The sequence below is a fragment of the Aptenodytes patagonicus genome, chromosome 4, assembly GCF_965638725.1.
Source record: "Aptenodytes patagonicus chromosome 4, bAptPat1.pri.cur, whole genome shotgun sequence".
Classification (NCBI taxonomy): domain Eukaryota; kingdom Metazoa; phylum Chordata; class Aves; order Sphenisciformes; family Spheniscidae; genus Aptenodytes; species Aptenodytes patagonicus.
The window spans coordinates 49,768,603-49,792,803 of record NC_134952.1 but is presented as its reverse complement, the minus strand read 5'-3'; the positions used below and the strand labels follow the sequence as shown (position 1 = coordinate 49,792,803).

At 42.2% G+C, this 24,201-nt stretch overlaps 2 protein-coding genes across 2 annotated transcripts; one reads left to right on the top strand and one right to left on the bottom strand.

The window, feature by feature from the left end:
* The first annotated feature begins 5,352 nt into the window (after positions 1-5,352).
* Positions 5,353-12,963, top strand: FGB (fibrinogen beta chain). Its single transcript, XM_076336652.1, has 8 exons — positions 5,353-5,475; positions 7,082-7,285; positions 8,555-8,738; positions 9,321-9,548; positions 10,105-10,218; positions 10,783-10,905; positions 11,091-11,376; positions 12,362-12,963. The coding sequence occupies exons 1-8, from the start codon at positions 5,401-5,403 to the stop codon at positions 12,588-12,590; spliced, it is 1,443 nt and encodes a 480-aa protein (XP_076192767.1). The 5' UTR covers positions 5,353-5,400; the 3' UTR covers positions 12,591-12,963.
* A 4,064-nt stretch (positions 12,964-17,027) lies between these two features.
* Positions 17,028-24,000, bottom strand: FGA (fibrinogen alpha chain). Its single transcript, XM_076336651.1, has 6 exons — positions 23,921-24,000; positions 22,007-22,135; positions 20,741-20,924; positions 20,314-20,459; positions 18,267-19,347; positions 17,028-17,889 (listed from the first exon to the last, which is right to left on the bottom strand). Exons 1-6 carry the CDS (start codon positions 23,969-23,971, stop codon positions 17,180-17,182), a joined length of 2,301 nt encoding a protein of 766 aa, XP_076192766.1. The 5' UTR covers positions 23,972-24,000; the 3' UTR covers positions 17,028-17,179.
* Positions 24,001-24,201: the final 201 nt, after the last annotated feature.

Genomic DNA, 24,201 nt, shown 5'->3' with positions numbered 1-24,201 from the left:
CCCGCGCCGTGCCGGAAGTGACGCGCCGCCAGCGCGCAGGCACGAACGCGCGCGCGCGCGAGGGGCGGGTCAGCTAAAGGGAGAGGGGGCGGGGCCGAGCGCGGGGGGGCGGGGCTTACCATCACCCTCGCGGCCGGCCGGGGGTCGCGGGTTCGAGCCCCGCGGGCTCTGGCGGGGCGTGAGGTCCGACTCGGGGGGGCGGAGCCCACGCGGGACGCTTACGGGCGGCCCCCCCACGCGCCGTCCCCCGCGACGAGAGGGCTGCAGTGACGGTACCGACCAGGAGAGCGCGATATTCCGCTTTCTGAAAGGCAGCTGGTGTTTTACCAAGCCTGCCCCAGAGCGATGAGGGAGTAAGCGCAATGGTTCCCAGCGCTGAGGGACTGAATATGCTCTGGTCAGCCTGATTTTGTAGGAATCCCTGGCCTTTGTAATTGTTTTGGGTCGTGCAGCTACAGCTTTTAAGTGTTGTTTTCTTCGTGAGTTCTCAAGAATAAAGCCTGTTCAGGGAACCACACAAAATGAGTGGGATGTGGAAAAATAGTCCCAGGACTAAAATGCAACCTCTAAACCAGAGAAAACAGTGTGATGCTAAGCGTTATACCTGGTAACTGTCTTTTGGAAAAAGTATCTTTAGGTCCACAGGACCTCCTTTCGATGAAAACTGAAGTTGTGTGTGAATGAGCTGGCAACCCCTTCATCTCATGGCAAGGCACATGTTGTGAAAGGGCAGAGCTTGCGGTTCTTTTCAAAATGTGTCCTGATACTCCAGCAGATTTTTCACTTGCCTTCATAAGCAGAATAACCAAATGCATACCTGCAAATTGCAAACAGGCACCTACTGTCTTCACATATACTCATCTGCTCTTAAATTCAGGAAGTCTTGTCCTCTCAAGCTAAAGCTGGGGTTTGGCGAGCGCATCTTTTGCAGCCCCACAATCATGTTGCTCTTCTTTACCACCACACCAGCTACTTACTATGTCTGCCTGTGTGCCTGAGCTGTGAACAGTTTGCAAACCGATTTGGGCTAAAAATAAGCCAGTGCGACATCTGTTGGTTCAAACACGTCCTCTTTGTTAGCCACAGGATGGCATTAGCCCGGAATTATTTCTGGCGGACAAATTGCCTGCTTGACATAATGACCATCTATTCCCTTTTCCGGAGCTGATGGATCATTTCTGGTGGCTGCACTGGTGGTTTATATTTAGTTATTTGAGATACAGTGATAGCTAGAAATGTGCTCCAACTAGCTTCGCCCCCCAGTTCCTGGTCTGGGGTTGAGGTAGGGGTGAGATGTCCATTATGTTGTGCCACCAACGGCAGAGGAGCATTGCCAGCTTGGTTTCAAGCCAAGCCAGCCAGGTTTCATGTTTAACATGAGGACCTATTTGGGTAGTCCCACCAGTGATCCCCATTGGGTTTCAGAACCTCCAGTCAAGGTCAGCACGGCACCTCAAGGAGGGGGAGCATCGGCTGTCCTTGCTTAAATTGCAACCTAGAGTGCAAACTCCACGGGGCAGTGTGTCAAAATGGGGCAAGTCTGTTGCATCCTCCCGGGCTGGTGAGGTTAGATTGAAGATACAAAAGGTTTAAAGGAGATATCGAGGGCAAGGGATTTCAAACAGGGGTTTTTTTTTAAGTTTACACACAGAGTCATGTGTGCCTGGTGACTGGTTGGTTGACTGATTGGTGGATTTGATGTGTGGAAATGGTTTAAGGGCTAATCTCTGGCAACATATAAAGTATCATGATACAGTTGTTTCCTTTTTATTGTCTGTTGAAAGAAATCAGGCTTATTTTTACTGCCTTTTTAAAGGAAAGAAAACTTGAAATACAGATGCTTGTAGCAGTCCAAGAAAAAAAATTCTCCATTTATATTTTGTAAGAAAACTTCACTCGTATGTGCTGTTTATTACTATATTATTAGTGTTCACCCTGGCCCTGTAGTTGTTCTCATTTTTCTACAAGTAAACATTCCCCTCAGAAATTTATAAACTCCGCTTAATTCCTGGTGTCCTTGTAATGCTTTAGAAAATCAGAGGACAAATTAATCTCTGTAATGATTTCATTTTTTCTAGAAGATTTAATCTAAGGTGAAATTTAGTCCCAGAACTTCAATAAATCATGTCAGCAATATTAATTACAATATGCACTTGTTGTTGTTGTTGTTGTTGTTATATACAGCTACTTGATGTCTTCTTGCATGTCAGCTACATCTGCAATTCTGGAAATAACGAACTATGTAATTTTTTATAAATCACTACGTAGAAGAAGGTGACTAGTAGGTTGCATGTGCTTTTAGTGCTGTTTTAAGGCCAAAGTGAACAGCTCCACTCATTAATGTTTAAGAACTTGCTTGCTCCCAGAACAAGAAGAGAGCATTAATTCTCATTTATGAGAAACCTTTGAAGTAATATTTGTTACCGGTAAAAGCAAGAAATGAGGATGTTCATCTCACCAGAGATGAACATTTAAGTTCACAGTATTCTTTTCATAGTATGACACTATTACACCACTAGTTGTTTAAAAGGACATTTCTAAATCAACTGCTATTTTTAAATTTAATTTAGTAAACACTGTAGTTCATCGTGGCCCAAGAAGGTTCTGTTCCTCCACCCCAAGACCGCCCCAGGGGCACATTCAGATCTGAAGAGCCATGATCCAGCAACCGTGACTTGTCCGATGGGAGGTTTGTGTAAAGAGGGTTGCACCACTGACAGGCATGTCGGCACAACAAACACAAGGGGCAGCAAGCCAATAGTCATTCTTAAAAACACACGCATACACCTCTGCCAGTAAGGGCCTTTTCAGTACAAAAATACTGTACAAAGGTATGTCCTGGAACACCATCACGTCCGTGTTGTATTGTTACAGTTCCTAATAGCAGGTGTGTTGTGGTATCACTACCACGTTAAATCCGGGAACAGCTTCTCATTAACCATATGAGTTGGAGGAAGGAATATGAAGGAAAAAAGATTAGGTGTCCCGTTTTGAAGAGAAAGCCTCTTTGATATCATTTTTAGAAGAAATTTAAACCATGGTTTGGTTGTTCATAAGGCTTCATTCAATCCTTAGAAAGTGTCAGCCTAACTGTCATGGTTGCAAGCATGAGAGAAAAATCACATCTCATAACCAGCATGCTAACTAACGTAGATTAAGTTCTGCTGCCAAAATGTTTTTCTATATACGCGTATGTTTGCCAGTATAGATTGCGCTGTATGCGGTTCCAGATTTGGACTGGGTTTTTGCTGATAAAACTCTCCAGGCAAAAACTTCGCAGCATAGACAAGGCCTCCGCTTACCAGATGAGTGGTCGCACGATCCCCATCCCGGGGCATGTGCTCATTTGACACAAAGCCGCAAACGCGCTGTGGTATGACATGCATGTGTTGTTCATGGTAAACCCCCAGGGAGACACAACCACCCAACTCTCTTGGGGAAGCCAATGAAAAGTACTGGAGCTGGGAGGGTCAAAGGCTGAATTTCACAGGGGAAATCCCATCTGAAGGCAGATGAAGCCTGGGAGCTTCCTGTGCTGGGACTCTGCAGCAGGCTTGGGGGCTCCCGCGCCAACCCCCGTCATCCAATCCCCGACACCTTCTGCACAGACACAGCCATGTTTCTTCATAGGGAGGTGAAGAGTACTTAATGCCTGAAGAAGGACACCATAAGTTACTGCAGAACATGGTGATGGTTTCAGAATGGATTCAGGACAAATATTGTACAGTTAATTAAGATTTGTTTGGACTGAGCCAGGATAATTTAAGAGTAAGTTTCTAGTTCAGGACTAGTAAGACCTTGTTTTATTTCCATTGTACCATGAGCTACCCATAAGTCCTGGGCAACGGTTCAGCATCACTATGTCCCTTCCTCATACATAAGATGAAGGTGACTGAACTTCCCTCAGAGGTACATGGGGGTAAAAGTGCATTTAAGGTTAGGAGGTGCCCAGAATCATTGATAATATCTTGGCTAGCATCTTTAAGTGGAAATAATGTGTTAACAATGTCAGTTTTAGCCTTAGACAGATTTCTTTAATGCCTGTAGGGAGAAGTTTGTGTTCTTCAAATCTAATAGTGTTGGTGATGTTCTCATGCAAGGGTTCAAATTCAGTGGAGTTAGAGCCCCTTGAGCCACGGCTGATTTTAGTCCAAGCTGTTTAATAATTAAACCAATCAGATTAAACAGTTTTCGTATTTCGGGAATCTCCGTTTAGTTTACAAGAATTCTGACAACAGCACAAATACAGGAAAAAGGCCTAAACCAAGCGATTTTAGCTGTTCTCATCTCTGTTTATCACAAAATCTCCCGCTCCATCAAGTTGGTCTTTGAAATAGAACCTCAGCCCATGGTTTGCATCTCTTCATGTCTTCAGACATTGATATGAATGACTTCAGAAAAGTGTGCTGGCCCTCACTCGGCACATTTTATTTAATTCAGTATATTAGGATCATTTATAATGCACAAGAAAATCACAGGATATGCAGATGCTGAAATGTTAAAACTCTGCTAGTATGAGAGCAGTGATATGCCATATTCTTATAAAGCATCAGAAAGCGTTTGAGTATTCCACTATGATTACAAATAACTTCATGCTGTATTCTTTTAAAAGATTATTAAAAATATTTAAATAATGTTTATGACATATACTTTTTTATTAAAAAAGGAAAACAGCAAATTAATATGTAAAATGTAATTATTTTAATTCATTTACAATGTCATATTTCTAAAGTAATGGAATAGCATTGTTTTATGCTTATAATATTAATCTGATCTTTAATTAGAGCTAAACAATGTTTTCACGCAAAATTATTATTGTAATGAACACAATATACTCTTTTTTTATCTTGTACTTAAAGAGACCCAAAGGCTTGCATACTTATCCAGGCACCATCAGAACTATTTAGAAGAATGTAACAATCTGTATGATGTAAGTTTAATTCACACTTAATATGGTATTTCTGAAACATTGAAATTTTCAGCAGGGAATAAAAAAAGGAGATGTCACAGACTGTGACATCTGACCATGTTTCTTTCCTTTGGATGTTCACCTTTTTCAGCTTGTGATTTTTGAGAAAATGGTAACCTTGTGCAATCTGAGCAGGAGGTACATTTGAGGATTTAAACATTTATTTGATGCCAGCATCAACAGAGGTCTCTGGGGCATGTAGATAAGAGTCGTCCAGAGAAATTGCTCAACGACAAATGTATTCAGGCATGCAGTGAAGAGAAAGGTTGAATATTAACAGAGGTACAGTGATTGCTCAGAAAGGTTGGTCCTATCACTGTCAGGCTGGGAAATGAGGGTTACCACCTGTATATATAGGAGCAGAGAGGACCTCTCCCTGTCAGAGCTGCTGGTGGGAGAAGGTCACTGAGCTGCTCAAGCAAGCCAGCACCATGAAACTGCTCCTGCTCTTCCTGCTCTGTGTTTCCTCCGTTAAATCCCAGAGCTTTACTGACTATGACAATGAGGTTGTAATACTGATCGTAAATAATAATAATAATGAGTAAAAATGATTAATTTTATTTAATTGCATGCATGACTTACTCAGCTTATGTGAGTTAGCTAAGGTAGAAGCTGTGGGGAAAAATGATCCAGTGCATGTTCTTTTTCCACTTGAAGTGTTCAAAGAAATAACTTTTGTATTATTTCTTCGTGTATATGTAACTGCACAATAGTTATTTTCTAGTTTCGGATATATTTTCTTCCTATTTCTTCTCTTTCTCTGTAGGGAATGAAGAATGTATGATGGTAAGATTAGTTCTTTAGCTGAATTTATTTAAGGATATTAATTTAGCAATGTTGACATATGATGTTGAAGACAATTAATGTCAGGCGCAAAAAAGTAGAAATTTGTAATTAATCATGTCCTGTCTCAAAGACAGTAAAAATTTTTCTATGGATTCAGTACACATTATAAAAAAAAAAAAAAAATTAACTACCGGATCATATAGCTTTACATTTGAAATGGAGCAGTAACAATTGTTAAACAAAAAGGCAAACAACAAGGATCAAAGATAATAATTTTAACCTATATTTAGTTTTGTTTAGGTAAAATATTTTAATGGGAAATACAATTTAGAATCTCAGTAAATTGTTTATATTTTGAAAATCCCTGCAAAAATGAAATAGGTCAGGGTGATCAGACATGAGATTTTTTTTCTGTTGTATGATCTAAGCGTTTGTGTCTGTACTACTGATAAGACTACTAGATACTACTACTAAGACTACTATGCTAAATCATTTTCAGCAATTTTGTGACTTGTATGCTGCCTACTTTTGAAACTACTTGAAGCCTCTGATCCTGGATCCTTACAAACATTTGTTATTTGTAGCTAAGTCTAAGTGGGATTGGAGATGGTCGAAGATTTTGATGCAGTTGTTCAAACAACAATTAATTCAGGTGGTTTAGTCTCAACAACTGCTTAGGAACAAAGCCTGTTTTCCTTGCTCAGCGTCTTAGACTTTCTTGTTTCTGGCAATGATGGGGAATGTATGCATCAGTGGGAGCTCTAAAAACCTACCCTGAGAGACGTTATTGAATGGTTTTCCTAATTCCATCAGTTAATAGATGGCTTGTGGCCTGAGACCTGATGATGTATTTGACTGTGGCCTGATTTTCTGAGACCTTACAAATTTTCCTGTAGCCCAGTGAAAAATTGGGACACTGATAACATGATGATGAATGTTCTTCTTAGCCCCAAGAATGTCTACTTACTTTTTTTTAATATCCTAGTACTTCTAGTTTCATGGTGCTTAGTGGCTCTGAACTATATAAACTTTTTTCCTTGGTCAGAATGAACTATTGAAATATTGTTTTGCTTTGGTTTGAAGGCTTTTTAGTTTGTCTTTATCTAGGTGGAGGGAGTGTGACCAGTCTTACAAGGGAGGGCATAGCAATGACTTTTACATAATGTCAGTATAATATTTCCATTATGGCTTTTTTCATTCCATTCCATGGTTTTCTTTGCTGTTTAAAACACTAAAGAGTGCTGAACGGATGCCTCCACCCCGTGCATAGCGTTTTACAATAGCAATCCCCAATTCAGAGAGTTTCCTCTCCCCCTGGCTTTGCAGGATGACAGCCCTCAGCCTGAGGTTCGAGGCAACCGACCCCTGGACAAAAGGCGGGAAGCGGCCCCCACGCTCCGACCTGTGGCACCTCCCATCAGCGGAAGCGGATACCAGCCCCGGCCCCCAAAGCGGGTGAAGCCGGGCGACAAGAAAGAACGTATCATCTACCCTGATGCTGGTGGCTGCAAGCATCCTCTAGACGAGCTGGTGGGTGTCTGCCTGTTGATGCAGCTGATAACAGACTGTCCTTTTCTTCTAGTGTGCCCAACACGGATTTTTCTTCACCAAATAAGGGACGGTCGTTCATTTAAAGCAGCCCAACTTTGCATCTTTTTGCTTGAGTTTGGTAGGACTGCATTCGGAAGAGTAATGCCACAAAGTCCCTGGGATTAGTCACAGTCAGACAGCCTACAGTGAAGATGGGGAGATGAGATTCAAACCGTAAATGAGGAAAGGAAGTATCTGTGGGTTAGCCTGCGCTTTCCCCATTGCTTTGCATAGGTAACTATTAAGAAGGACAGAAAAAAGCTCTGCAGAAGCGCTAGCTTGAATTTCAGATAATCTCAAGGAAACCTAGGGACCAAAAACCATAATCTCCCGTCTCTTTCTTAAAATTTGTTTCAAACCATAATTATAGTCTACCCTCAGTCACTGCCCCAGCTCTTACGGAAGAGCATGCAAGCATGCTGAGATCTAGCATACTCCTTGCTGCATTGCAGTAGTCTATCACACTGTCCCTGCTGTGCTCTCTGCTGGAAAATGCAAGCTGTAACGCTGCTGAGAGGCATCTTAGTGTCTGAGAGCAAATTTGAGTGTGGAGGTTTCCCACAAATGAAGTCTGTTAAAGCTTAATGAATACACGATTGTGGTAGAGTCCCACTGCTGCCTGGGTATTTTGGTTCTCAGGGGACTTCAGAATTTCCCACCTCTTTTTAAAACACTGTTGTCCTTGACGGTGCAATGCTTGTTGAAGAAGCAATGGTGCTCAGCTTCTTGAGATGACAATTTTTTAATTAATCACATGGCCATTTAATGAGAGAGACATATAACAAGGTATAGAGAACGTGGTTGATTCTCTGAGGCTAGTGAAAGAGGAAAGGGGTAGATATAAACATGCACAGGCACCAGATAGTTCCTGACACACTTTAATCATAGTTCAGGTGGCTTAACACCGTGAACATTTAACAGCGCAGAAAAGTGAAAAGCAGGTAGTGGACCAAAAAAGTGTGAAGAGAGAGGGCTTTTCCCAAGAGCTCCAACAAAACAGTCCTCCTGGGGGACTCGGGGCTCCTTCCTGCCCTTCAGACTGCAGCTTCTTTGTAGAAGCTGAATGTCTTGAGTCCTTATCTAGATGCTTAAATATCTGGTCTCACGTTACTAACTGTTCAGTGTGTTCAAAGATATGGTCATTCACTGATGGCATTAGAAACTTATTTATCTTGACTTCCATTCACAGCCCTTTTAATTTTTTTTAAGGGAGTGCTGTGTCCAACTGGATGTGAGCTGCAAACTATACTGGTAAAACAAGAAAAAAATGTGAAATCAGTTGTTCGTGATCTAAAGGACAAAGTGAGCAAACTGTCTGAAACCTCTACAACTTTCTATGAATACGTGACTGTTCTAGACAATAAATTGGTAAATAGGCAAAAACAAAGAAAAGGTATGCTATTTCTATGAATTATTAGTGTAAGCAGTATTGCAGTTCTATTGGTGTTGCTACTGTTACTTGTTAATGGGACTTCTTAAAAAAAATTAAAAATACAGTGGAATATCTAGCAAAGTACGATTCCATGACCATGTCCTCTTAATCATAAAAAAAATTTTTTTGAGAGAGGCAAAGGAATGGATCTCGTACTAAGGCAAGAGTCATATGAGGCCCCTAAACGTGTGGGTCATGTGTTTCCCCCCTTACCTGCTTTCCTATGTCCATCCAATCCCTTTATGCCCAGCTCCTGGCTCGGCACCATGGCTCTCTGGAATGAAGCTAATTATAGTTCTTTGGCAGAATATAGCACCACTGATAAATCTACTAGCTAGCAAAGAAATAACAATACATATGTACCACTTTCCTGAGAATCTCTGCATAGTTTTTGCACATTGTGGAAAAGTAAGCAAAAGAAATGCATATCCTTCCTCCCCGCTAAAGAAATAAGTGGCTTCTCAAATTGTGCTTACTGATTGCTCTTCATTATTTCATAACTGGAAAACATGTTGAAAACTAATCTGCTTTTCCTCTCTTTAGACAATGATGACATACTTTCTCAGTACAACACTGAAGTGGAATTGCATTATAATTATATAAAGGATAATCTGGACAATAACATCCCATCTAGCCTCAGGGTCCTCCGTGCAGTTGTGGATTCTTTACACAAAAAGATACAAAAACTGGAAAATGCCATTGCAACCCAGGTGGACTACTGTCGTTCCCCATGTGTTGTTTCCTGTAATATTCCAGTGGTTTCAGGCAAAGGTACTCATTTAACTATAACGACATCTCTTCTCGCATTTATATCACTGTGCAAATTGATAGATGCATCATTTGATTGGTGTGAACGTTCCTCTGAAGCCTGTGTCATTGATTAGGATAGCAGAAAAGATGGAAGGTGATCCTAAATGAAAAAAATCTTTTATGGATGCCTGTACTGGTCAGACCAAAGATCCTCTTACCCAATATCAGTCTTCATTAGTGGTCAGTAGCATTTTAAAGAAATATGTGCCTTTTTTCAATCAAGAAAGGTTTTTCTTTCACAAGCTTGTCTAATTAAAAGAATCATTGAAAAGTATACAGTATTCCATCACTCAGGTTGAACGTTTAGAAATTCCTATTTGGAAAAGTAGAATAATGCAGGTGCACTGTTCTTTCTTCCCTGATTCCTTCACATGATGTATCACAGAAATCAAAATGAAAGTAGAATTAGATATATCTTTAAAATTGTTCCCTTATAATCAGCAAACCGAAGGGTAAGAAGATTGTTGAAGAAGTTCAGAGCTCTTTCAGTAACAGACTCTCCGGTTTATTCTTGCAGAATGCGAGGATATTTTCAGAAAGGGAGGCGAGATATCTGAAATGTACCTCATCCAGCCAGATCCTTTTGGCAGACCATACAGAGCATACTGTGACATGCAAACAGATAATGGAGGTTAGTATGAAATAACTATGTTATTAAAATATTAATTAATGTGGATGCTACAAAAAATTCATAGTAGTAATTTGCGTTTTATACAGACTGATATGGAATTATAACATTTGTAATTACTTGAGAATTAAGTCTGATTGACTTGTTCAGAAAAGTCTTGCTGGTCATCTTCAGATGCACAGTAGGATATTTCTATAATGAAAATGGAAATAAATTGTTGGGATGGGATTGGTAGATAAAAACGTATCTTAGTATGACAAGAATGGACAATGTATGAGTGGGCAGGCAAGGAGGGCCTGGCTCATTTCTTACCATGCCACTATGCACTAGACAAAAGACCAGGGGAGTCCTTCAAGTTCTGCTTTTCCACCTTTCCTTATGAAGCAAGGCGCTACTTGAGTGTGAGTAAAAATGGCAAGGCTGAGCTTGTAAGCAGTGAAAACTCAGACCTGCTGCAAGGAAGCCATATGCTCTGCTCGCCTTAAGATGAAAATGGAAGGGCTGTATCTTAACATTTCATGCTCCTTTCTCAATGGCAATTTAATCTAAATACTGTTGCTCCTGCAGGCTGGACTTTGATTCAGAACCGCCAGGATGGCAGTGTTAATTTCGGAAGAGTATGGGATCAATATAAAAAAGGATTTGGAAATGTTGCAAAGAGTGGAGGGAAGAACTACTGTGATACACCAGGTAAAATGCCGAGCATGAAAGATGAAGAACTCTTCTTACTGAAACTGTTTTCTCATATTTCTTGAAGCTCTCTGATTTTTTTTAAATAACTAATCCACTTTGGCAGACCTATAGGCAAATCATAAAGTTGCCTTGAAGTATATTGTGAAGTCTATTTCACAGACCTCTCACTTGTTGCTTGTCAGGTGAATATTGGCTTGGAAATGACAAGATCAGCCAGCTTACCAAAATAGGGCCTACTGAAGTTTTAATTGAAATGGAGGACTGGAATGGCGATAAAGTATCAGCTCATTATGGAGGTTTCACCATACAGAATGAAGGAAACAAGTATCAGCTTTCAGTTAGTAACTACAAAGGCAATGCAGGCAATGCGCTAATGGAAGGAGCTTCACAGTTGCATGGAGAAAACAGGACAATGACAATTCACAACGGCATGTTCTTCAGTACTTATGACAGAGACAATGATGGATGGTACGTACTTGCATTAGACATTTAAAATAAAAATAGAGCTTAAAATAGAGCAGAATATATAGTATTTCTATAATTTGCTGTTAGTTTTCACAGCATTTTGTAGTATCTTAAAATGCGTTTTATCCCTGCAAGTTACCAGCCAAATGTCCATGCAGTTCCCTTGATGTAGCCAAGGGCAGGTAAAACTATATATTAGGTTAGTGCTGCTCCACAGCCAAGTAAGAAGCAAGCACACTAAATTTTATTGATTCCATGAATGACGTTGCCATAGACAAATCAGCAAATCTGGATGCAATATATTCATTGTCAGAGACTGGTGGTGGCAGTGCTGAGGACCACTGTCTTGCTTAAGTAGGAATATTGGTACTCACTCCAGTAACCCATAGTGGGTCCTGAGGAAAGAGACAGGTAGCCTGTCCTATTTAAAAAATAAAATTCTGCCTACTCAGAATAGAGGAGCTCAATTGTAAAGTACTTAATTTAGCACTGTGTCTCTAAACTATGTGCTATGTCTTTATCTTAATACCTGATTACATATTTATGAATAAAGGAACTGTTTAGATTGGGGAAGATGTAGAGTTCTCATTGTTTTATATCTTTAAATTGCATTGATATTCCAATTATCATTATGAACTGCAAGTAATTGTAGTTATCAGTCGGTAAACTGAAATGACATTCCCAAAGAGATGCAGCTAAAATTTGACTTGTTTTTCTTAGCTGCTTCACCTTCCAAGTGCACTGTGTAGCACACACCTGAGATGGTCAATGTTTTACAGAAAGTTCAGAGAGGATTTTAAATGTTTATTGTGGTTTGAAAATTTCAGTACAGGGGCAGCTGTATGTACTCTGTTGATCTGTTTGCTTACAGTTCATCTGTCACTCTGCCCACGGCAGGGGGGTTGGACTAGATGACCTTTAGAGCTCCCTTCCAACCCAAACTATTCTATGATTCTATGATTCTTAACACTTTCTTTTCCCTCATCAGGTTAACTGCAGATTCAAGAAAACAGTGCTCCAAAGAAGATGGTGGTGGATGGTGGTACAACCGCTGCCACTCAGCCAACCCCAATGGCAGATACTATTGGGGAGGGACCTACAGCTGGGATATGGCAAAACATGGTACAGATGATGGTGTCGTATGGATGAACTGGAAAGGGTCATGGTATTCAATGAAGAAGATGAGCATGAAAATCAGGCCATACTTTCCACATTAACCATTATCAAAATGTACAGAATCAGGGATTTTCTTTTAATATTTGTACATGGTTATCTTTTTAGGCACGGTATTCAGGCTTGTCTTTACATACGATAACCAAATATGTATGTACGAGCATATTGTGACATGAAGTGAAAAGCTATGTCAACTGTAAATCAAAATCTGACCGATGAAAATAACTCACAAGTGTATTTCGTTCCATTTTTCATTTGTTCACAAGACAGAAGTAACTACTGTAGAATAATGCTGATAAAAACTCCCAAAACCCCAACTTGTTTCACTCTTTTACAAAGGACTTCTATACCACATTTGAAGAGGGAGAGAATTATTTTAAAATGTTTTCTAAAAATTAAATAAAGCCTTAAAACTAATGTTTTCTTCACATGATTCCTAAGTATTTATGCATTATCCAGGGAAGAGCAAACACATTCCACCAAATATAGGATGGTTATTTTCTTTTATATCATAAAGGTACGGTAACTACCTGTGTAACAAGTTGAGAAGGAATAAAGTGAAAAAGATAGTATCTAACAAATGGGTAGGTCACCAGCCACTTAGTTCAAATCCTGTACGCTGGATAAAATATGTCCTTTGCCGGGACCTGGCTCACATACTGTGCCTCTTAATAGCCCTTCCACCATCCCACATCCTTTTATCATAGAATAAAATACAGTATTAGAAGACCTGACTGGTATGTCTTTCACACAATCACTATCATGGAACTAGAGCAATTAGTGACTCCAATCATAGGGTAGGTGGAGGTTCATCAAAGCTAGTGGTCTAGGCTCCCGCTGTAGCCAGGAGCAGAGGTTGTCCCAAAGACGGGACTTCCAAACCGTGGTAGGCAGAATCAACCACCTCTCAGAGGGGACTGCCTTCCTCCACAAAGGAGGGGACTCAAATCACTAGCGGTAGATAGATTCCCATCTGAAACCTTTCATGTTGACTTAATCTGTGGAGCCGGGGAGGACAAGGAGGAGACATCATGGCAGCATCTCACTACATGAGTGCAAATGTTCAGCATCCCCACAGGCAAGCTTCCATTGAGGCTAGGGAACAAAAACACAAGGTGTTTTTCTCCGTGAAGTAAGGAGGGGGGCCAGCAATACCGCAACCATGGACTTCCGGAGGGCGGACTTTGGCCTGTTCAGGATGCTGGTTGAGAGAGTCCCTTGGGAGACAGTCCTGAAGGGCAAAGGGGTCCAGGAAGGCTGGGAGTTCTTCAAGAAGGAAGTCTTAAAGGCGCAGGAGCAGGCTGTCCCCATACATCGTAAGAAGAACAGGCAGGGAAGACGACCGGCCTGGCTGAACGGGAAGCTCTTGCTGGGACTCAGGAAAAAAAGGAGAGTTTACCACTTGTGGAAGAAGGGGCAGGCGACTCAAGAAGAGTACAGGGATCCTGTTAGGTCATGCAGAGAGGACATTAGGCAAAAGCCCAGCTAGAACGCAATCTGGCCGCTGTCATTAGAGACAACAAAAAATGTTTTTACAAATATATTAATGACAAGAAGAGAGCCAAGAAGAATCTCCATCCTTTATTGGATGCGGGGGGGGAACGTTGTCACCGAGGATGAGGAAAAAGCTGAGGTACTTAATGCCTTCTTTGCCTCAGTCTTTAACAGGCAGACCAGTTATCCTCAGGGTATTCAGCCCCCTGAGCTGGAAGACAGGGATGGCGAGCAGGATAAACCCCCCCTATAATCCAAGAGGAAGCAGTCAATGACCTGCTGTACCACCTGGATGCTCACAAGTCTATGGGGCTGGATGGGATCCACCCGAGAGTGCTGAGGGAGCTGGCGGAGGAGCTCACCAAGCCACTCTCCATCATTTATCAGCAGTCCTGGTTAATGGGGGAGGTCCCGGACAACTGGAGGCTTGCCAATGTGACGCCCATCTACAAGAAGGGCCGGAAGGAGGATCCGGGGAACTACAGGCCTGTCAGCCTGACCTCGGTGCCGGGGAAGATTATGGAGCGGTTCGTCTTGAGGGCGCTCACAAGGCATGTGCGGGACAACCAGGGGATCAGGCCCAGCCAGCACAGGTTCACGAGAGGCAGGTCCTGCTTGACCAACCTGATCTCCTTCTATGACCAGGTGACCCGCCCAGTGGATGAGGGAAAGGCTGTGGATGTGGTCTACCTGGACTGCAGTAAGGCCTTTGACACCGTCTCCCACAGCATTCTCCTAGAGAAGCTGGCGGCTCACGGCTTAGACAGGTGTACTCTGCGCTGGGTCAAAAACTGGCTGGACGGCCGGGCCCAGAGAGTTGTGGTGAATGGAGTTAAATCCAGTTGGCGGCCGGTCACGAGCGGTGTTCCCCAGGGCTCAGTTTTGGGGCCGGTCTTGTTCAATATCTTTATCAATGATCTGGATGAGGGGATCGAGTGCTCCCTCAGGAAGTTTGCAGACGACACCAAGTTGGGTGGGAGTGTTGATCTGCTCGAGGGTAGGAAGGCTCTGCAGAGGGACCTGGACAGGCTGCATCGATGGGCCCAGGCCAACTGTATGAGATTCAACAAGGCCAAGTGCCGGGTCCTGCACTTCGGCCACAACAACCCCATGCAGCGGTACAGGCTTGGGGAAGAGTGGCTGGAAAGCTGCCTGTCGGAAAAGGACGTGGGGGTGTTGGTCGACAGCCGGCTGAACATGAGCCGGCAGTGTGCCCAGGCGGCCAAGAAGGCCAATGGCATCCTGGCCTGTATCAGAAATAGTGTGGCCAGCAGGAGTAGGGAAGCGATCGTGCCCCTGTACTCGGCACTGGTGAGGCCGCACCTCGAATACTGTGTTCAGTTTTGGGCCCCTCACTACAAGAAGGACATCGAGGTGCTGGAGCGTGTCCAGAGAGGGGCAACGCAGCTGGTGAAGGGTCTGGAGAACAAGTCTTATGAGGAGCGGCTGAAGGAACTGGGACTGTTTAGCCTGGAGAAAAGGAGGCTGAGGGGAGACCTCATCGCACTCCACAACTACCTGACAGGAGGTTGTAGCGAGGTGGGTGTCGGTCTCTTCTCCCAAGTAACTAGCGATAGGACGAGAGGAAATGGCCTCCAGTTGCGCCACGGGAGGTTTAGATTGGACATGAGGAAAAATTTCTTGACTGAAAGAGTGGTTAAACATTGGAACAGGCTGCCCAGGGAAGTGGTTGAGTCCCCATCCCTGGAAGTATTTAAAAGACATGTAGATGTGGCGCTTAGGGACATGGTTTAGTGGGCATGGTGGTGTTGGGTCGATGGTTGGACTCGATGATCTTAGAGGTCTTTTCCAACCTTTATGATTCTATTATTCTATGATAGGTGTAAAGCAGAATCGCCTTTTCCAAAAGCACAGACACTTCTCTGCACATGGCTGTAAAGATGTCTTCTCTCTTCAGCAAACTCTCCAAAAATGTTAGACAGTGAGTGTGTTTGAGAAGCACTTAAAAAAGGCTTAAAGTGAGCTGCTTCACCAGTATTTGATGATATTGTCAAATGGTAGGAAACATGCTGGCCAGTGAGATTGGAGGCAAGGAAGTTTGCTCATGCTTGTTTCTCAATAGAAACACAAATATTAAACAGAGTAAATACTTGTGTAATTTTATGTCATAAGATATAAAGGTATATACAGCATGTTCTTGTGTAAATGTGTTACTAATATAACTGTTTTTCCATGCAGCCAGCTTTTTGCTAAAAAATCCTTACCACACAGTCAGAAAGTTGCTGATTTAATCCCCTTATCTGTAGAAGAATCTTTGCTTGACACATGGCGAGAAACATTCTAAACCAAGGAAATATACACTATAGCCATACAAGTGCTCCTCATCTTGCTTGTGCTGGTTACAGTCATAACCTTTTAGTGGTCACTATAAAATAATAGCCTGTTTTGGGAGTTGTATTTTGATGAGTTACCATGACCTGTCTTATTTTGAAGCTACAGCATGCATGGCAAACTACCTAGAATTCATCAATGGGACGGAAAGTCTACCTCCATATTTGTAAAATCAAAGCTTAGGAGATCCTTAAAAGTCAGTCCTAAATAGCATGCATCACTTATCAAAGTGTACTCCATGTCAGGTGTGTGGCAAAAGTGAGAACCCAAACCATGTGCGGCTCTGTCTGAGAACTGACTCCCGCCGCTGTTGTGCTCCCCTCGAAATGGAAATGAGAGCAGACAGCCCAGAAGCATGACTGTCGAACTCGGTCAGACTTTCACGGTTCATGTCAGTGGAGGTAGGAGTTCGTGGTGAACATACTTTTAAATTCTTTTACTTCTTTAGCACTCTTAAACAAAGTAAATAATTCAAATTATAAATATTTTTATCTCCAGTCAAGGTGTGAGCTGCTAAAGACATAGACATAGACAAAGACATAGTCAAAGATGTAGACAAAGTTTATATAAAAAGGGTTTTAAAATCAGTATTTCCTTGAAAAGGTTTGTCAGTTATAAATAAGATGAAAGAACTATTTTGTTGATAATTAATCAGTGTTTATTTTTTAAGCCACAGATGTGCCCAGTTGCCTTCAAATTCACAGGGTAAAGGTACATCATGCACATACATATATAAAAAAATCTTTTCAACTTGTAGTCGTAACATAGATATTAAAAGCCTGTCTTTCTACAGGGTTTCTATGGGCCTGATTTTCATTCTAACGATTTTGAGGGAATAGTCAGAGGCTTTAAATGGCAGCCAGACCACGCCGTTTTCGATCTCATAAGGAATGTTGTATCTGGGGTCATAGTGGCCCCCCAGGTAGTAAATGCCATTGAGGTTGGCTGCTTGGCAGCTGTTGTACCACCAGCCACCCCCGTACATCTCCGCGCAGCTCTCCTCCCAGCGGTCCTGGTCCCGGTCGAAGGTGCTGAACCGCATCTGAGCATGGGACGTGTATTCAGTGCCCTCTTCCAGCCAGCCGGCGATCAGCGCATCCCCGGCGGTCCCCTCGTAGGAGGACACGGCAAGGGCATACCCTTCTGCTTCAGACCCTACCTGTATGATATACTCTGCATACACAGCATTTCCATCCCAGTCCTCTAACTCTACTCGAAGGAGAGTGTCATTCTGAGTCAGCAAGTGTATATTTTCATTGCCCAGCCAGAACTCTCCTCGCCCTCTGCCATCCACGCTGCCGAAACCTCTCTTGTAGTCTTGCCAGGTCCGGTTAAAATTCACTGATCCATCCATTCTCTGTTGGATCAATAGCCATCCTCCCAAAGTGGTCTCTTGGTCGCAATAAACTGACAAAACCTTATTGGATCCTGCTGGCTTGATTTTGAAAATGCCACTTTTGACACCAAAAGTATGTTTCTGGCGGATATCATCACAGTCTAAAAAAAAAAGTTGATCTGGTTTGACAGGAGTTATCAGCAAAATTTAATAAAAGGTTCAGAGGAATCCAAGTACCAATAGCTCTGAAGAAAATTGTTAAACATGTTTTGGACTACACTAGGTATAGTGACAGGCAACATTAAAAAGAATTCAGAAAAGAAAACTTTACATCTTAAATAGTGAATTGTCTATGTAATACCCGAGTATTAATGAAATATTTTCCTTTTTTCTTTCCGAGGTGGCAACAAACAGACACAGTGCTTGCATTTTATCGTCACACTGTTGTACTGCAGTATCTAAAACCAATGTGTCAGTTTGGTTATGGATGGAGTTTGGCTCCACTACCTCAATAACTACTTCTGTGATGCCTGTGTACCTTTCCCAGTGTTGGCTGTCCTTTGCTTCACTCCTGGCCGTCTGAAGCTGCGGGCCTGAAAGTCTGGGGTATCCTCTGCACTCTGATCGTGTTGCACCCCACCTAGCTGCTCAGTTATTTCACGGGTCTTTAGTGATTTGGTTTCGAAAGTGGAGCCTCCCTTGTTGAAACTAGAAGAGGCGCTGGTCACTACAGTCTTGGAGTGACTTGCACTGCCAGATGGGAATCCAGGTGGCTGAAGGTGAAGTCCTCCAAAGTCATCTTCTTCCGCCTCTCCTAAGTCTGTAAATTTGTCTTTCCCCCCGTAAGCCCCTGAATGACTGGATACTCCAGTACTTAAGTGACTACTGCCTGTGCCAGTTACATGGCTGCTAGTTGAAATGCTGCTAGATCCAGCAAAGTGCCTACTAGCAGTGGATGGAGAATCAGGGGTAAAAAATGGGCTTAGCCCAGGGAATAACTTCTCTAGGTCGTGGAAGCTATCTGTCCCACCAACATGGTACATGCTCCCTTCCCGTCCAACACTTTCTGCTCCTTGTAAATAGGAGCAGTCTGAGCCATCAGAAGAAATCATTTTTTCAACTACTTCTTCTCTAGGGCCATCAGGGCCAGTGACAAATTTTGTGGTGGTAGTTTTGGTGCATCTACGAACAGTGGAGGTGGTTTTGTCTCCCTGACTAAGGGTTTCTCTCCCATGAGTATGAGTAACTAATTTGCTGGTGTGTGAAGGTCCACCCCCCCTCGATTCTGCCATGTGATGCAAGCTGTCGCCTCGGGAGGGGTTTGTGTCTGTTTCTGATCTTTCTAATACCACTTGCATCTGCCTGATGTTATTGATTATGTTCAGAGCTTGCATTTCTGGCAGAGGCTTATGCTTAAAATGCTCAGGAACATTCGAGTCCTTAAGTTGCTTCATTTTCAGCGTGCTCATGGTGATTGTTTGAAGCTCTGGGTGCAAGTTGATGGAGTTGGCTTGGGTAAGCTGCTTCTGGATGGTGTCGTAGCTTTCTTTGTCCACCTGGTAATCAAAACTTCTAGCACAGGTTCCTTTGCAAGCTCGTATCTTAATATCAATGTCCACCTACATAAACAGAGAGAAATAATTTGGTTAGGGAGCTTTCCTGACTTTATCAAGCAAGTGTATCCTTTAACTGGACTGGGGAAAGGTGGGAGCTGCCCTGGTACCTCCCACCTAGAGCTGAGCTTTTCCAAAGCTCAGTTTTGAAATCATCCCTGGGTTTATTTCCACTGTAAATATGACACGTGCGATAGCACAGTGCACATGAGCTCCATGGAGAAGTACGTTGTAGCACATTCCCAATCTCTGCTCCCTTTATTCTTGGGGCATAGGGGTGTCTTCCTGGATTTGGTGGGAGTGCTACAGAGCTGGGCACACTCCCTGGGGACTGGGGCAGAAACACCTCCTCCAAGGAGAGGGGAAGATACTGGACTTGTCCCAGTGTCTGTCATGGCCCTGCTGTGAGGCCTGCCATCCTGGGGGTACCATTGCTTTCCCAAATGGTCCAAAAGCTGGATCTCTGATCCAGGGATCAAAATGGGCTTTTGAGCAAAAATGCTGTTTGTGCAAGAACTTTTCCTTGCATTACCATCAGAGGAATCAGCTGCAACCTGGGAACATGGGCTCTAATGCCAGCACTGGCTGTGGGCAGCGGTGGCAGCACTGGGGAAGGACAGGGCATGTCGTCCTCGTCCTAGCTGCTCAGCAACTCCTTACAGCAGGAGAAATACCTCATACAGAGCCAGTTATCAGCAGATATAAAATCCTTGCTGCCTGTCTGAGAGCAGAAGTAGCACATGGGGCTAGGAGTCCTCCTGAGCTCACACTGGTTCCCACACAGCAGGAGAAGAAAAACATGCCCAGAAAGCATCTCATTTGGGGGTTTGCCTCAGCCGGTCAGATCCTGTGAGAGTTGCATCATGTTTTCTTTCCAGAGGGAGCACTGCTCGCCGTGTAGGGTATAATGGATAGACCCTCTTTCTGTAGCTAAGCCCTGTAAAGAATGGCAATTACGTAGCAGCTACCTACCTCCAAGCGCTTCATCTCCACCACCTGTTCCTGGATGCTGCTCTGCAGAGCTTTAATTCTGTTTACTTGAGTGACAACTCTCTGCTTTAATGTCACAATTCTCCGCCTCAGTTCTCCTGACACGTGATCATAAGTCTCATCAATCTCTGAAACAGAAATGCATCAGTCACGTATGCATGTATGATTTTCTTTCCTAAAAGAGTAGTGTATTTTAAAAAATGTAATTAAAACATGTAATTAACATATTTCTCATAGTACTGAGCAGGTAAAATTTACATTAGTTTTTACTAGTTAGCAATTAAGAGTCTTGTATTACTATGTTCATTCTGGCTCTTGATAATAAGCATATATTTTCACTACATATTGCTTATGCACAAAAAAAAAAAAATTCAGCAATGGATAATAAAACTGGATGCGGGATACTCACGCTGAGCACTGTCCAGATTTGGTTTTAGTACATTTATGGTTTCCACAATTATCCGATTGGATTTTTTATAGTTGTTTTGATTTTCTGCAAGCAGCTTCTTGATTTTGTCTATTCTGTGACTATAATCCTGGTCCGTTTCATCAATCAGTCCCTGCATTCTGCAGCCTGATGGACATTTTGTACCCTAAGATTGGAAGAAGGAAATAATTGTGCTAAAATCTTCATGAGTAAATCTTCTTTTAACATTATGTTTGCAGACTTTCAGCCAACACTGAAAACACATTAAAAAAAATTAGGGCAAGATTCTGCTAGTTCTCTTCAGATGTCCTGTCCTATTCATCCAATGACTTCACCAAGGACTTGTGTGACTTAGAGCAATCCACCTGGAGGCTGATCCTTTACCTCCTATGCTTCTGACACCAGTGTGATGGAATCAGTGAAGCACATCCTCAGAAACCTGCCATAAAGGGAGGATCAGGTAAACCCTTAATTTTCCCCCTCCTCTGTTCTTCAGGGGTGAAATTATATATATTATAATATATATATTATATATTAAAAAATATATATCCCAAAGGGCTCTTGTAAGGCAAAGTTTGTTGTCCAGTTTGAGCAAGAATGTCAGAGGCTAACTTGTTTAAGCAAAATTTTCCTTAGAAAAGCTTGATGTTCTTACAGACTAAAGCTCTTTGCCAAGATTTCATCAGATAAATGTAGCACAGAGATGGGCTGAGATGCAAGAGGTGAGAGGGAGACAAATTAGCAGCTTATACACAGACATACAGTCAATCATTACGGATCTTTTACTGAACATTTTGTCATCAGACTTTCTAAAACGTAACTTGTGAAGAGTAAGTTATTTCTAGTTATTTCTTTTCTTCATCTTACATCTTTCTTTCCCATGCCTTTCTCTTACCAACTCCCAAAGTAGCAGTATCAAAATTCTGAAAAGAAATCCTTCTTTTTTTTTTTTCTAGGAATAGCCTTCTTTTGTTTCATCTTTCTCTTCCAGACTTACTTTCTCTTATGATTCTGCCCCCCTGCAAACTTCTCTTCTCCCTCTTTCTTTCTCCTCACTTCTTTCTTTCTTTCTTTCTTTCCCTCAGGAGATCTCTCCAGGCTGCCCCGACATGAAACATTACTTGTCCTCCCTCAGACCTAAAGCCCAACCACGTGCTGGCTGCATGGCACCCGTCGTAGCGGTCCAGCTGAGGTCCATGAGCACCCTACTGATGGGCCCCGCTTTTGCCCCCAGAGCTCATTGCTCACCCAGTCATCGTCTGCACAGATGGGCCAGTTCTTCTCATACTGGCAGGCGGACTGGGACATGTGCTCCACAATCCTGGGACCACGCACTCCTGCACCCTCCTTTTCAAAGGTACTCTCTCCATCTTGTGCCTGCCAGGAAGAAAAAGGGGAAAAGCAAAACCGAGATTAACTAAACAGCTGCCAAGAGAACAGAAACACAATGCTGATGTCCTCAAACACTCAGTGGCATAGCTGACGTGTGGCAACTACAGCCATCTGGAAAGCATCACACCAAACAGTGCAAGGATTTTATTCCTGACATTTCTTCTAAGATATGATTTTGTTTGTTTTGTCGGAATAAAGTTTTTCATCTTTTAAAATTAAGGCTGCTATGGAGGGATCTGGTGATGCTCAGGATATATTATGATAATATTATTCCACAGAAATCTTGTGTTCTGTGTGTAAATATAAAATTAACTTGAAATTAGATTGAAACTGGTTAAATTAGAGCAAATACTTTAAAAATCCTATGTTCTATTTCCACTTGCTGCAATATTCCTAAATTTCTACTTTCATTCTACCACCTTCAGCCTACACAATACTGGCTTAAAGATATATATGAATAGAGTTTTGCCATGACTGTTTCTGATTTTAATCACAGTTGCTAATTGTAAGCTTGTAGCACTGTTTTACCTGGCTTAAAAAGGAACAAAGCTAATAACATCATAATAAAAATAACAATGTCAGTGATGGATGGATTCCACTGTGCTAATGGAAAGAAGAGAAATAAATATACTGAGATTTTCTTCAAACCTGAGAAGCAAAAGTGCATATACACAAGCTGATTCTAAGCCAAAACACTGTAAGGATTCCTACTCTATTATCGCTCAGTAAAGGACTGGAAAATAATTCTTTGTCATAAAAGAAAGCCCTATTTTAGGGCCTGAGATGTAATTAGGTCTGACTGGATTCCTCTGCACACCTTAAGTTCTTTTCAAGCAGTATAAATAATGCTTGGAAAGATTAATGATTAATTATTATTATGACTAATGATTAATTCCAAGGCAGAGAAAGTTTTCCTAATTCTAGCCTCCAGTGCCAGAACCTCAGCCCTGGGGAACTGGAATGTCATTATTAAAATCAGCAGATTCATGCTGATTTGATTCATCCTGAGGATCTGGCCCAAGTGCCTCTTAAAAGTAACAGCTGAAAACTTTACTTTTAGGTGGTCTGTGCCCTTTCAGCATCGACAGCTCCAATGTGAGTGCTTCTGTTTTTTCACATCTGCTCCCTGTAATTTCTGTCATTTGTTAAAACATTCACATTCTTCAAAAAAAAGTCACAAAGAGAAATGTAAAGAATCTAATACAAGATTATGGGCTGAGACCTAAATAAGAAAAGAGCAAGGTTATATCACTTTCCTTATCTAAAAATTGATTCTTATTTAGCTCTAGTTTAACCTGATGTTGCTGCCACAGGAATCATTGTTTTTTAATGTGCATTTTATAATAAAAGTATTGTGCGTCATTTGTAGGTGGAAAATCCTGCTGAAGTACCATCCAAAGGAGATAGAATTCACCCTAATAAACATGAAAAATCCCGACTGGCTGGAGCCACTAGCATTCAGTCAGTTAGGTTTAAGACTTACAGCATCACCTATGAATCTATGAATTCATGTTCATGTATCTGCTTTGCTGCTCCCGAAGCCAGGCAGATTCAGCAAAAATGAATTAAGCAAAACTAGAGAGCTGGATATTCAAGAACTACTGATGAAAGTCCAGCAGTGAAGTGGTTACAGTAAGCTTGTGCATATGTGTGTGCATTGAATTTTACGAGCTAGGTGACAGCCAAAATGTATCTGTCTAATGAATGAACATTAATAAATACTCTTCAAAACAGAAAGATATGAAAAGAATCAAGTAAGCAAACTCATACCCAGGCTAAGTTGAGGCACAGCAACACACAGAGGACCCTCACTGATATCATCTTCAGGAGAACAGCGAGTAGAACTCTGACTGAGAGGATGCTCTTCACCGGTCTTTTGGTGCAATTTAAACCTTAATGCAAAACTGAGATTAATCATTATACTCCCTTCTGTTTGGAGACAAAACACGCCAAATGCTCCCCTTCACCATTAGGTGATTACCTAATGCCTCTTGCACAAGTTTCTGATGTTATTTGCTCCAGATAAGTTTGTACAACACCAACATGCGGGC